Source organism: Gadus morhua, chromosome 3 (assembly GCF_902167405.1).
Source record: "Gadus morhua chromosome 3, gadMor3.0, whole genome shotgun sequence".
NCBI lineage: Eukaryota > Metazoa > Chordata > Actinopteri > Gadiformes > Gadidae > Gadus > Gadus morhua.
In genome coordinates, this window is record NC_044050.1 from 29,955,479 (window position 1) to 29,970,338 (window position 14,860).

At 50.6% G+C, this 14,860-nt stretch overlaps 1 protein-coding gene across 1 annotated transcript; it reads left to right on the plus strand.

Moving 5' to 3' along the window:
- The first annotated feature begins 1,230 nt into the window (after positions 1-1,230).
- Positions 1,231-5,878, plus strand: LOC115539744 (keratin, type I cytoskeletal 19). The gene is made up of 8 exons (XM_030350537.1): positions 1,231-1,781; positions 2,256-2,338; positions 2,453-2,609; positions 2,925-3,086; positions 3,368-3,493; positions 4,845-5,065; positions 5,431-5,444; positions 5,545-5,878. Exons 1-8 carry the CDS (start codon positions 1,308-1,310, stop codon positions 5,598-5,600), a joined length of 1,293 nt encoding a protein of 430 aa, XP_030206397.1. The 5' UTR covers positions 1,231-1,307; the 3' UTR covers positions 5,601-5,878.
- Positions 5,879-14,860: the final 8,982 nt, after the last annotated feature.

The following is a 14,860-nucleotide window of genomic DNA, read 5'->3' on the forward strand; positions in this document are numbered from 1 at the left end:
CACACACACACACACACACACACACACACACACACACACACACACACACACACACACACACACACACACACACACACACACACACACATATGCACATGAATGCAAACACAGGCAAACACGATTCATGGACATGAACTCACACACACTAACATACACACACACACACATAGTCATGCACATGCATGACCACATGCACATGTACATGCATGCACACATGCACACACATGCACAGGTTAGCATGCAAACATGCACACATATGCACAGGACAGACACACACACAGACGCACACACACACTCATCCACAGTGCACATACACAGACATGCAGGCACAAACACACATGCATGTTCCCACAAGTGCACACACGACACACAAGCACAGGACAAAGGGTAGAGGGATGTTATGAGGGATATGCCAATAATACTATGCTGACATATTTCCTTAGATGGACTCCAACTAAGAGCAGAGAAACAATGGTGCCTTCTGTTCCTATTCAAACACACGTGAACACACAGGGAATTCGGTTTCCACTGTGGTTTCCCCTGTCTGATAATAAGTATAGTGATGATAAAAATCTATTTAATCACACATATAGCACAATTTAAAAGAACCAGATCTAGAAGAGATGAAGGATGTCCCCTGGACTTTTACTTTTCTTATCAGTGAGTTTGCAAACACTGGGACTGAGTGTTTATCCATGGCGGGACGCTGAACGATAATTAAGGCTTTGTGTTTGGATGTGAAGGAGACCCAATGACTGCTGTGAGTTAGACAACTCAAAACAAACAGAGGGCAGTCCAACACAAGAGAGAGAGAGAGAGAGAGAGAGAGAGAGAGAGAGAGAGAGAAAGTGAGAGAGACAGAGAGAGTGAGAGTGAGTGTTAGCGAGAGTGAGAGAGAGAGAGAGAGAGAGAGAGACAGAGAGAGAGAGAGACAGAGAGAGAGAGAGAGAGAGAGAGAGACAAAGAGAGAGAGAGAGAGAGAGAGAGAGAGAGAGAGAGAGAGAGAGAGAGAGAGAGAGAGAGAGAGAGAGAGAGACGCATTCCATAACGGTTTCCTCACATCAGGTCAGAGAAAACAAACCGTGCTCCTTAAAGGCGGACCCTCCCAGGGGGGGCGGCCTCCAGGCAAACTCCCCCTCTCCCTGTTGACCGTTCCCCCCTCCCGGCCGCCTCCCCCTGAGCCTCGGGCCCGCCCCCAGCCGGCCCTATATGAGAGGCCGGGCTCCCTCCGGTGTTCTCCACTCCTCGGTCAGAAGCTGTAACGTTGTCCTCTTCTCACCAGCTCTCCTCAGCCACAGAACGCCAGCATGTCTTCCTCCAGCTTCAGAATGAGCTACGGCCAGCCGGGCTCCATCCGCTCCTCCCGCAGCTCCACCCAGTACTCCACCGCTCCCAAGGCCTTCAGCCTGTGCGGCCCGGCCGGGAACCGCATCTCCACCTCCACCGTGCGCACCGTCTCCTCCGGGTACGGCGGCGGCCACGGCGGCGGCTATGGCGGCGGCATGAGCTTTGGCGGCGGCAGCGGGGGCTACGGCAGCGGGAGCTACGGCAACTTCGACCTGAGCCAGGCGGTGGACCAGAGCCACATCAACCTGAACGAGAAGGCCACCATGCAGAACCTCAACGACCGCCTGGCCTCCTACCTGGACAAGGTGCGCTGCCTGGAGGCGGCCAACTCCAAGCTGGAGGTGCAGATCAGAGAGTACTACGAGACCAAGGGCCCGGCGGCCGAGCGCGACTACAGCAACTACTGGGCCATCATCAACGACCTGAAGGACAAGGTAGGGGCCCGCTGATACCGGCTGTCAATCATTAGCGGTGCTGTCTGAGGGACTCCGGCACGCCTCTGGGGTGCGTAGTGACAGGCATCATAGTCAGTGGTGTCCCTGCCTTCAGTGCTTAAAGGACTAGTTAATTGTGCATTTTAATCGGAAATGTTGCAAAAGATGATTTCAGTGGTGTCCATGGAAACATAGAGCTCAAAGCCCAGCTAGAACGGGCCTACTGACTCAGCCTAGAAACCAATGCTGTTCTCTCCTCTGGAACGCTGTTCTCTCCTCTAGAACCAACAGTGTTCTCTGCTCTAGAGCTAATGCTGCTCTCTCCTCTTGAACCAACAGTGTTCTCTGCTCTAGAGCTAATGCTGTTCTCCCCACTAGAACCAACAGTGTTCTCTGCTCTAGAGCTAATGCTGTTCTCTCCTCTAGAACCAACAGTGTTCTCAGCTCTAGAACTAATGCGGTTCTGTCCTCTAGATCCACGGGGCGACGGTGGACAACGCCAACATCCTGCTCCAGATCGATAACTCCAAACTGGCCGCCGATGACTTCAGGACCAAGTAAGCATGAAGCCTCCAGACTCAACCTGGGAACATCTGGAGGCCAGGAGGGCACATCTGGGGGCATGGCCCAGAGGGAACCCGACCTCACCTCTCTCCGTCACTCGTCCGCAGGTTCGAGCACGAGCTGATGATGCGGCAGTCGGTGGAGGCAGACATCGGCAACCTGCGGCGCCTGCTGGACCAGACCACGCTCACCAAGGCTGACCTGGAGATGCAGATCGAAGGCCTGCAGGACGAGCTCGCCTACCTGAAGAAGAACCACGCCGAGGTAGGCCCAACCACCTCCCTGAGCCTCCGACTGGTTCTCCCTAACCCTGTTCCCATTGGTTCCCCCTAACCCTGTCCCCATTGGTTCCCCCTAACCCTGTCCCCATTGGTTTCCCCTGACCCTGTCCCCATTGGTTCTCCCTAACCCTGTTCCCATTGGTTCTCCCTAACCCTGTCCCCATTGGTTCCCCCTGACCCTGTCCCCATTGGTTCCCCCTGACCCTGTCCCCATTGGTTCCCCCTGACCCTGTTCCCATTGGTTCCCCCTGACCCTGTCCCCATTGGTTCTCCCTGACCCTGTCCCCATTGGTTCCAGGACCTGGCGGCCATGCGCTCCCAGATGAGCGGCACGGTGAACGTGGAGGTGGACGCCGCTCCGCAGCAGGACCTGAGCAGAGTGCTGGACGAGATCCGCTCGCAGTACGAAGGCATCACCGACAAGCACCGCCGGGACCAGGAGGCCTGGTTCAACGACAAGGTGACAGCGCCCCCTACACCACCCCATAGTACTACACCACCCCCATAGCACCACACCACCCCCATAATACCACACCACCCCTATAGAGACCAGGAGGCCTGGTTCAACGACAAGGTATCAGCTCCACTGAGCCAACCGAGGTTCAAACATTACGGTTGACGGTCACTTTAAGTCTAGTAAAGCTTTAATTTTCCCTCCTAAGTTGATATCTTCAGTATGTGCCGCTCCCACTCAGGGAGGATGTACCACGGCCCTAATCGCTGTCCTGTTCCCTCCCCCAGTCCGCTGTGCTGTCCAAGGAGGTGGCCATCAGCACAGAGGTCATCCAGACGTCCAAGACAGAGATCAACGACCTGCGACGCACACTGCAGGGCCTGGAGATCGAGCTGCAGTCCCAGCTCAGTATGGTGAGGGAGACGCTCTGCTGCTGCTGACGCCCGCATCGGGACGTTACCTTATTAGAGCATCCAGATCCTCACAGGCCTCTCTCTCTCTCTCTCTCTCTCTCTCTCTCTCTCTCTCTCTCTCTCTGTCTCCCGCTCTCTCTCTCTCTTTGTCTCCCTCTCTCTCTCTCTCTCTCTCTCTCTCTCTCTCTCTCTCTCTCTCTCTCTCTCTCTCTCTCTCTCTCTCTCTCTCTCTGTCTCCCTCCCTCTCTCTCTCTCTCTCTCTCTCTCTCTCTCTCTCTCTCTCTCTCTCTGTCTGTCCCTCTCTCTCTCTCTCTGTCTCTCTCTGTCTCTGTCTCTGTCTCTCTCTGTCTCTGTCTCTGTCTCTCTCTCTCTCTGTCTCTCTCTCTCTCTCTCTCTCTCTCTCTCTCTGTCTCCCTCTCTCTCTCTCTCTCTCTCTCTCTCTCTCTCTCTCTCTCTCTCTCTCTCTGTCTCCCTCTCTCTCTCTGTCTCCCTCTCTCTCTCTCTCTCTCTGTCTCCCTCCCTCTCTCTCTCTCCCTCTCCCTCTCCCTCTCCCTCTCCCTCTCTCTCTCTCTCTCTCTCTCTCTCTCTCTCTCTCTCTCTCTCTCTCTCTCTCTCTCTCTCTCTCGTAACAGAGAGGAGGGGGTTAACCAGATTCCTGCTGGTGGTGTTAGATTAAAGACAGAGGGTGGCTGAGGGTGAGGGGAGATGCGGGGGGAGTGAGAGGAGAGGGGGAGTGAGAGGAGAGTGATACGAGCCGGGGAGATCGGAATGTCTCTCCTCAGCTGAGTTCATACATCTGCTCTTCCTCAAGACGACAGTGAGAGAGGAGCATTAACACACACACACACACACACACACACACACGCACACGCACACACGCACACACACACACACACACACACACACACACACACACACACACACACACACACACACACACACACACACACACAGGAACGTGGTCCTCGATGCTGTGACTCTAACCCCCAGTTGGAGATAATTACAAAAAAGTCAAAGCGAATAGGAAAAAGTCAGTCCTCTAAGTCAACTATTGTACCATAGTACTGGGTACTAAAGCATAGTACCGTGCTATAGTACCCAGTACTATGCCATGGTTCTGTGTAGTAATTAAAGGTACTCCTGATCCTGCAGTCAGAACCCCTTTAAAGGCTGCGCCCCTTCCTATCTGGGCGTGGCTCTGCGTTAAGCTCCGCCTTCAGACCTTTACTTCGTGTCCCACCTGGCGGTACACCTTCCAGTCTTTATCCCGGATGTGATCCAGGGCAGGCCTCCGCTAACCCCCCCCCCCCCCCCCCCCCCCCCCCCCCCCCCTTACCCGCCCCCCCTGCAGAAAGGCGCGCTGGAGAACACCCTGGGGGAGACGGAGGCGCGGTACAGCTCCATGCTGGCGGGCTACCAGAACCAGATCAACATGATGGAGTCGGAGCTGGCCAACGTGCGCAGCAGCATCGAGCAGCAGGGACAGGAGTACCGCATGCTGCTGGACATCAAGACGCGGCTGGAGCAGGAGATCGCCACCTACAGGAGCCTGCTGGAGACGGAGGAGTCCAGGTACGACCTGCTCGTCCTCGTGGAGGCAATGTGGCTCGGGAGGTGGAGTGGGTTGGCTGGTCACCGGAAGGTCGCTGGTTCGATCCCCGGCTCCTCCTAGCGGAGTGTGGAGGTGTCCCTGAGCGAGACGCCTCACCCTGACTGTTCCTGACCAGCCGGCTGTCGCCCTGCGGGGCTGACCCCGCTGTCAGTGAATGAATGGGTGAATGTGAGGCAGTGTCGTGAAGCACTTTGAGTGGCCACTGGTTAGAAAAGCGCTGTATGAATGCAGTCCGTTTACCATGATCCTTTCACACAGTCTGGTTAAAACGTTAAACTAAAGATGTTTTTTGTTTCTCCCCGTTCCTCCCACCCCCCTCCACCAGGCCGGTCAGCTCAGGTGAGTGTTCTTCCTGAACCAATGAAACGTCTCCTCTCTGATAGAACGCAGCCTTAGGAATGAAAACACCAAATGACAACGTGTGTCCTTCTCCCTGCAGGCGGAAAGACCACCACAGTGACCACCACAGTGAGGTCAAGCCAGAAGTCCAACTGAGAGGACCGCTGGAGCAAAGAGCAGCAGACACACACACACACACACACACACACGCACACACAGGCACACATACACAGGCACCAACAGGCACGCGCAAACCAACTCACAGAACGTTGTTGGATTTCGGTTAAACGGTTAAAGGTGCCGTTTGGAAATGAGTTGAGAAAGTGAGAAAGTAAGAAATAAACGATGAACTATGAGAAAGAGCGAGTCAGAGAGCGTGTGAGTGTGTGTGTGGGTGTGTTTTGTCTCTTAAAATAAAACTGCTGATGGAATTATGTGTTTGTCTGACATTTCTTTATGTTTTCCTTATAAATACTTTGTAGAACGAGAACGACAATGCGAACATCTCGAAGAAAAACAACCTTCCTTGTGTTTTGAGTTCCAACTACTTTTTCCATGACTCATCTGTGTTTAGTCAGTTGCCATAGCAACGCTACGCTACAGGTCGATGGGGGGGGGGGGGGTTACGTAACGGCGATGTCGTCAGGCAGGGCTGAACAAAGTGATTCACATAAGTGTGGAACACGCACACACATATGAGCACATACACACACATGAGCACACACACACACACACACACACACACACACCTACACACGCACTAACACATACACACACACACACACACACACATATGAGCACACAAGTACACACACAATCACAAATGAGCACACACACACACACACACACATATGAGGGCACACACACAAACACATGGGCACACACATACACATATTCACACACCCACACATGCACACACCTACAATCACACACAGACTCATACAGAGAGAACACTAACTATATACACATGTCCTGTGTCAACAGGGCGTGGTCGGAGGTCTCTGAAGCCCACGCCCTCAAGGTTGACTTATCTCTTCCTGCTGAGTTATTGAACACAATGTGAGGATCGGAGGGTGAGGTGCCTCTGACTCAAGGAGTTCCTGTCCACTGAGCTAACACACACACACACACACACACACACACACACACACACACACACACACACACACACACACACACACACACACACACACACACACACACACACACACACACACACACACAGTTTTGGTTCTGTGTTATTGAAGGAAAGAGTAAAGACTTGGAGCAGAGCCTCAACAAAGACTTTCACTGCTATCTCACTTTATCAGGGCTGGGACTTCCCGCTTTAAAGCCAGTGGAAGAGCGGTCTTCTGGGAGAGGGTCATTAAGTGACCCTGTGCGTGTGAGGGAGCAGGCGGGGATGAGTCTGAGTACTCTTGAAGGATGTGGAGAGGTGTGGTGGTGGTGGGGGTTAAGATGTACAAAGGATTACAGAGCAAGGTCCAAACCTGCATGATACTGGGGCGGGGGTGACCGCCTCTTTGGGTGGTTGCAACATTGATACACTCACTGACTAGTTTCTGTCAGAGTTGGGAAATCCAGACTCCCCCCCCGACGCACACACACACACACACACACACACACACACACACACACACACACACACACACACACACACACACACACACACACACACACACACACACACATCCAGTCATGGACCTCCAATGTTTTTGCGTGCGGGACAACACAAACAGAGACAGAGATACAGGAAGGATTGACGGGAGGAAATGAACATCTCGGATGTGCGAAGAATCAGATATTGTCTGTTTCCTAATCTAATCAATCTTTTTAAAGCGCACTTTTTGTGCAAAACAGCAATAAAATCGCAAAAAAGGTCAATGACATGATGACAGGAACGATAAAGAGTTCAGAACACGACGAATCAGTGACAGAAGAGGAGCAGAGAGAATGAATGTTCTAAGACACACACACACACACACACATAGATACATGAACACAAACACCCCCACACCCCCACACACACACACACACAGGCACACAGGCACACAGGCACACACACACACACACACACACACACACACACACACACACACACACACACACACACACACACAAAAAACACAAATACACACACACATACAAACATACACAGACACACAAATGAACAAACAAAAGCACACACATGAGCATACATACACACATGCAAACACACACACACACACACACACACACACACATATAAACACACACACGACAATCAAAGACTTTACACCTACAAACCTGCATATTTGTTGGTCCTGCATGATTAAACCAGCCAACACAACACCCTCATACCCCTTTCCAGAGGAACACTAGGCTCCATTGTGGTTCTCTGGGCCCTGCTCTTGCTACACTGCTGGAAAGTGTTGGACGAGCTTCAGCTTCTGCTGGCCAGAGAGGGAGCATTCAAGCCTGCAGCTTATGAAAGCCCACATAAGTGTGAACTTATCAGGAGGTAGAGCGGGTTGGCTGGTCACCAAAAGGTCGCTAGTTCGATCCCCGGCTTCTGCTAGAGTGTCAAGGTGTCCCTGAGCGAGGCCTGACTGCTCCTGACCAGCTGGCTGTCGCCCTGCGGGGCTGACTCCGCCGTCGGTGTGTGACTGTGTGCATGAATGGGTGAATGTGAGCCAATGCTGTCTAGCGCTTTGAGGGGCTACTGTTCAGGAAAGCGCGGTCTAACTGCAGTCCGTTTACCGTTGCGCTGTTGGCAGGTGATCTGAGGTGGAGGCCGCTGGTAACAACAGGGCGGTGGGAACTGGACAACGCTGGCGTAGAAGCTGGAACCAGCACAGCTCTTAAAATGTTTCCTACGCAGTCAAAGTGTACTTTATGTGTTTGATTGAACTGCTTTTCATCAGCGCCCTATTTGTTCATGCTGTTAGCACCGGGGAGGGAGCATGAGTCACCGGTCCGCTAACACATCGTTATGTCGCTCACCTTTAAGAGTGTTTGTGGAGCTGGATCCTGTGCCCATGTGAGGCCTTCCCCCTGGACCCGTGACTGTGTTAGCACTCAGTGATAGCACTTAGTGTTAGCTCTTAGTGTTAGAACTTAGTGTTTGCTCTTAGTGTTACCTATTAATGTTGGCACTTAGTTTTAGCTCCTAATGTTAGCCCTTAGTGTTAGCTTCTAGTGTTAGTTCTAATTGTTAGCCCTTGGTATTAGCGCTTAATGTTAGCTCTTAGTGTTAGATCTTAGTGTTAACACTTAGTGTTAGCCCTGAGTTTTAGCTCCAAGTGTTAGCTCTTAGTGTTAGTTCTTATTGTTAGCGCCTAATGTTGACCAGCTTGCACCTGTTCAGTCTAAATTGGTCTCATTCTCCCACTCTGCCCCATGGTACACTGAACTCCGCCTTCTCAAATCCAAACAACGCCAACTGGAATGGCTTTCCCACAAAACAGGTCTTACCGTCCACCAGGAAATGTACAAACAACAACTCCAGCTATACAACGACACCCTGAACTCAGCCCGCTCCTCCTACTACTCAGGAATCATCCAGTCTGGCAGCAGCAATCCAAGGACCCTCTTCAACACCATTAACACACTCCTCAAGCCATTGGACACCATCTCTCACTCCTTCTCAGTTGAAAAATTGAATAACTTCCTATCCTTCTTCAATGATAAAATCAGCACAATCCACAGCCAGTTGACCATCGACCCCGCCCTACGTCCCAAACCGGATTCTCCCCTAGCCACCGGTCAATCCTTCTCCACATTTGCTACCATCACCTCCTCTGATCTTTCCTCCATAGTCTCATCCATGATATCAACAACCTGCAACCTCAACCCGCTCCCCACCACACTTCTAAAAGCCTGTCTCCCCCGTCTCTCCACCCTCATCACTAACTCTGTAAACTCCTCTCTATCCTCCGGCCATGTCCCCTCCTCCCTAAAGCTTGCATCAGTCACCCCCGTACTAAAGAAACCCGGCCTGGATCCTGATTCCCCTAACAACTACCGCCCCATCTCCAATCTACCTTTTCTGTCTAAAATCCTGGAATGTGTTGTTGCCAAACAACTCATCACCTACCTTGACACCAACGACCTCTTTGAACTCTTCCAATCCGGTTTCCGCTCCAAACACAGTACAGAAACTGCCCTCCTCAAAGTGACCAATGACCTTCTGCTATCCTCTGACACTGGCTCCCTCAATATCCTCATCCTCCTTGACCTCAGTGCTGCCTTTGACACGATCAATCACTCCATTCTCCTCTCCCGTCTCCAATCCACCCTTGGCATCACTGGCACCGCCCTCTCCTGGCTTGGATCCTATCTCTCCGACAGACATCAATTCATCGCCATCAACAACTGTCAATCAGCCACTACTCCTCTCATCCCCGGTGTCCCCCAGGGTTCTGTGCTTGGTCCACTCCTCTTCATTCTGTACATGCTTCCTCTTGGTCAGATCCTCCGTCACCATGGACTCCGGTTCCATTGTTACGCCGATGACACACAGCTTTACCTCCCCTCCAAAACCATCAGTCCTTCCACCCTCTCAACCCACTCCAACTGTTTGACTGACATCAAGACCTGGATGCAAAACAGCTTTCTCAAACTCAACTCCAACAAATCCGAAATCCTCATCATTGGTCCTGACACCCTCACTCACTCCACTCTGAACTTCACCCTTAACATTGACGGCTCCACCATCACCCCCTCCACCAAAATCTGTGACCTTGGAGTTATCCTGGACCCCACTCTCTCCTTCCTCCCCCATGTTAACCATATTACCAAAACTGCCTTTTTCCACCTCCGAAACATCGCCCGCCTCCGCCCCAACCTGTCAACTACCGCAGCTGTGACACTCATCCACGCTTTCATTTCATCCAGGCTTGACTACTGCAATGGTCTTCTCTACGGCACCACCAACAAAGTCCTCAAAAAACTTCAATATGTCCAGAACTCAGCTGCACGCCTCCTCACTGGTACCCGCTCCAGAGAACACATCACACCTGTCCTCCGTGAACTCCATTGGCTTCCAATTAAACACAGAATCAACTACAAAATCTTACTCATCACCTACAAGGCCCTCAACAGCTTAGCCCCCCCCTACCTTGCCGTCCTCCTCCATCACCACGCCCCCTCCCGATTCCTCAGGTCCAATTCTGCCAACCTGCTACAAGTTCCACGGACTGAGCGACGGACTTGGGGTGATCGGGCCTTCTCAGTTGCTGCCCCCACCCTTTGGAATTCACTCCCCTCCCACATCAAAGTTTCTCCAACCCTCTCTTCTTTCAAATCTGCCCTCAAAACATACCTTTTCACAATAGCCTTCCCCACCTAACTCCCACCTTATTCTTCATGTTTAACCTCTGTTTTTCTTTTATTCCTAGTCTGTCTTACATAGTTTTGTTAGGGCAATATGCAAAGCGTCTTAGAGTACCATATTAAGCGCTATATAAATTTCATTTATTATTATTATTATTATTATAATGTTAGCTCTTAGTGTTAGCTCTTAGTGTTAGTTCTTATTGTTAGCGCCTAATGTTAGCTCTTAGTGTTAGCTCTTAGTGTTAGCTTGTAACACTTCGACTAATCTTTTAGCCCAATTGTTACGATAGAAATGCGAGTTTCTTAATTTGAGAACCAAGCACATTGATTGTGTTCGTTTGAGACCATTTAATAATAATACACATAGCGAGGATATAGCTCAGGGAATTACATTAACCCATATATTTTCAAACTGTTCATATTTCCATATACATTCACCAAACAACCCTCAAATAAACCCACAGTCCAGATTCCCCAAAAGTATTTTCCGCCGATGTGATCTGATAACCACGTTAATAAGCGGCCTCCATTCGCGTGCCCCTTGCGCACACTCGTGCGTTCTCCCTCTAGTTCAAAACAAACAAAAAAAAATATCGGGAACGAAATCCCCGATGTCCCCGAACAAAACTCCGCAAGCAACTGTCTCTTACGTCCGGGGAAAAAATAGGCAAAGAAAAACAAGATGACCCAGGTCGTAACAAAAACCTCCAGCAAAAAATATAAATCGCTCTTACCGACGTATCCAAAGAGTCGGCAAGAGTTGTCGACTTTGTCCAGTGGTTCTTACAGCTTTTCCACTATTAAGCTTTCTCAGTTGGACTGGCGTTTGTTAGAGGTCCCTCTCAGACTCCCTCCATTCACTCATTACGCGCCCCCCCATTCATTCACTTCCTTGTATTTAAAACCTCTCGAACCTCATCCCGTCAGCTGACAGGCACGTCAGCTGATTTGCGGAACACCGATCCCCCGGTCAGAAAACAATAACAGTCATAAATATAAAATAAATACATATAAATATAAGGCCACAGGTACACATTAAGGTAGGAACATTACTTTAGGATCACCACATTATACCTGTGAATTCTTTACATATTGAAACCAGGTAATATTTTTACAGTGTATCCTAAAATATTAAATATGTGGCCTAGTGTCACAAGCTCCTAGTGTTAGCACTTAGTGCTAGCTCTAAGTGTTAGCACTTAGTGTTAGCTTTAAGGCCGGTTTATAATCCTCCGTAAAGTGGTGTACGTAGACACAGAGAGCCTGTCGGAGAACCTCTTCGTAGGTTCCATGCGCATCCAATATTATTTAGCTATCCGTCGTCACAACGGAGACGGCAAGGGCTGGGGTTGATCCACTAACAAAATTATTTCCGGCATCACTTCTCCGTTTGACTTTGTAGGCCTACCTTATTTACTTAGTACATTGTTTACTTTGCACATTAAGGACCAATAAAACACCAAATAGGATTTGTTAAGCTTAGGAAGTTTATTTACAAAACTATTTACCTGGTTTGTAGTCAACATATAAGATCGATCGGGCGGCGGGTTGCAACCCGAAGGAGAGCTTTGAATGCTCGGGGGGGCTAGTACGGAGACTGGATACGGATTACGGATGCAGAGTAAAATACTTTAGCATTTAGTGTTAGCACTTAGCGTTAGCACTTAGTGTTAGCTCTTAACGTTGGCTGGACAGAACCGGGATGACCTCACTGGTGTTAAAACATGATACACAATACAGAAGGAGTTAGGATTAGACACAACATTTCTGCCTCTGATTGATTCCTATTTTCCTTCTCACTCACGGCCATTTTAGGTTTGTTGTGAGAGCATAAAAGGGAGAAGAGGAAGAGGACATTCTTCACCCTGCTGAGAATCTCCTCTGGAGCCGAGTCAAGCAGAGTCCCGGAGGAATGCCTGCCCCCCAACCCAAGGCTAGGCTCCTAGCCCCACCCCCCCCCCGCTAAAGGCTAGGCTCCTAGCCCCCCCCCAACCCAAGGCTCCTAGCCCCCCCCCCTGCTAAAGGCTAGGCTCCTAGCCCCACCCCCCCCCCCCCCTGCTAAAGGCCCTAAGGCTCCTAGAACTCTCCTAAAGGCTTTAAGGCTCCTAGCCCCTCCCCTAAAGGCTCCTAGCCCCTCCCTTAAAGGCTTTAAGGCTCCTGGACCCTCCCCTACCGGCTCCAAGGTTCCTGGCCCCTCCCCTAAAGGCTCTGAGGCTCCTAGCCCCTCCCCTAAAGGCTCGGAGGCTCCTAGCCCCTCCTCTAAAGGCTCTGAGGGCCTCCTCTATAAAGGCTCTGAGGCTCCTAGCCCCTCCCCTAAAGGCTCCAGGGCTCCTAGCCCCTCCCCTAAAGGCTCCAGGGCTCCTGGCCCCTCCTCTAAAGGCTCTGAGGCCCTCCTCTATAAAGGCTCTGAGGCTCCTGGCCCCTCCCCTAAAGGCTCCAGGGCTCCTGGCCCCTCCCCTAAAGGCTCCAGGGCTCCTGGCCCCTCCCATAAAGGCTCCAGGGCTCCTGGCCCCTCCCTTAAAGGCTCTAAGGCTCCTATCCCCTGCCCTAAAGGCTCTAAGGTTCCTAGCCCCACCGATTAAAGGTTCTAAGCCTCCTAGCCCCTCCCCTGAAGGCTCCTGGCACCTCCCCTAAAGGCTCTAAGACTCCTGGCCCCTCCCCTTAAGGCACCAGGGCTCCTAGCCTCTCCCCTAAAGGCTCCTGGTCCCTACCCTAAAGGCACCAGGGCTCCTAGCCCCTCCCCTAAAGGCTCCAGGGCTTCTGCCCCCTCCACTAAAGGCTTCAGGGCTCCTAGACCCTCCCCTAAAGGCTCCTGGCCCCTCCCCTAAAGGCTCCTGGCCCCTCCCCTAAAGGCTCTAAGGCTCCTAGCCCCTCCCCTAAAGGCACCAGGGCTCCTAGACCCTCCCGTAAAGGCTTCAGGGCTCCTAGACCCTCCCCTAAAGGCTCCTGGCCCCTCCCCTAAAGGCTCCTGGCCCCTCCCCTAAAGAGTCCAGGGCTCCTAGCCTTCCGCTAACGGCCAGGGTAAGGCTGACTGTGGCCGTCTGACCCCTGCTGTGACCCTCAGATAACGACTGTTTGCACAACTGCCATTGCTGGGAACCAGACCCTGTTAGCTTATAGTCGGTGTGATGGGATACGCATCATTCACTCACACAAGGACGTGTTCTTACCCTGGAACTCAAACACAGAGTACATAAACTCCACGGCTGGTCGCAGGAAGGCGGGGGGAAGATGGGAATGGGAATCAAAAGTAATCTTCACCAGAGTTTTGGAGCATTTGCGGTCTTACGTGATTATGAAGAGTGTTGCTGATTGGCCTGCTTTAAGGAACACACACACAAACACACAGACACACAGGTGCTTCAGGCCTTTGGCATAATACTGTGTGAATTATGAGGGATGTTTCTTGTGGACTCAAGCTAGAACCAACACTCGGGAGAACCAGAGAAGATAGTGGAAGCTGTTGGGTTTAATCCACTTCATGCTTATCTTTACTGCCAAAGAACATTGCAATGCTTAACCAGTGGGCGCATCAATTGATTGAAATAGGCAAAGTACAAATTGATATATATTGTACACTACAACTACGTCACTGTAACCTGTATTAACTGCAAGCACTACGTAAATCTGGCGGTAGTATTATGGGGCTCTTGTTTTCAGTCTATACGGGTCAACATCGCCACCCCGTGGTCATATTATTAATGCACACAAATAAATGGGTCACTTCGAATAAGACAACTTGTTCAGGTTAAAAGGTGACAAAAAGTACAATTACATTAATCTTTGAAATAAGTAAAATCCTGCAAGTAATCCAATAGAATCAACAGCTGCATTCAATTATTTGTTAGTAATTGTATCTTAGTATAAACCACTACAATCCATATTTAAAATGTTAAGTTGATAAACAACAATCAACTACTACTCCTCAATTACCAATACAAACAGTACTTAATGGTGTACTGTACTATTAATTATACTGTACTATTAATTAGAGTAATAATATTTTTATTTATTAAAAAAAAAAAAAAACTCACAGGCTATATGAAATACTGAGAATAACAGGGTCTTTATTAATATATGAATACAAATAAGTAAAACTC

Coding starts and splice junctions, on each gene's coding strand:
- LOC115539744 (XM_030350537.1), top strand. CDS start 1,308: ATGTCTTCCTCCAGCTTCAGAATGAGCTACGGCCAGCCGGGCTCCATC. Junction 1,782..2,255: donor TCAACGACCTGAAGGACAAG/GTAGGGGCCCGC, acceptor TCTGTCCTCTAG/ATCCACGGGGCGACGGTGGA. Junction 2,339..2,452: donor GCCGATGACTTCAGGACCAA/GTAAGCATGAAG, acceptor ACTCGTCCGCAG/GTTCGAGCACGAGCTGATGA.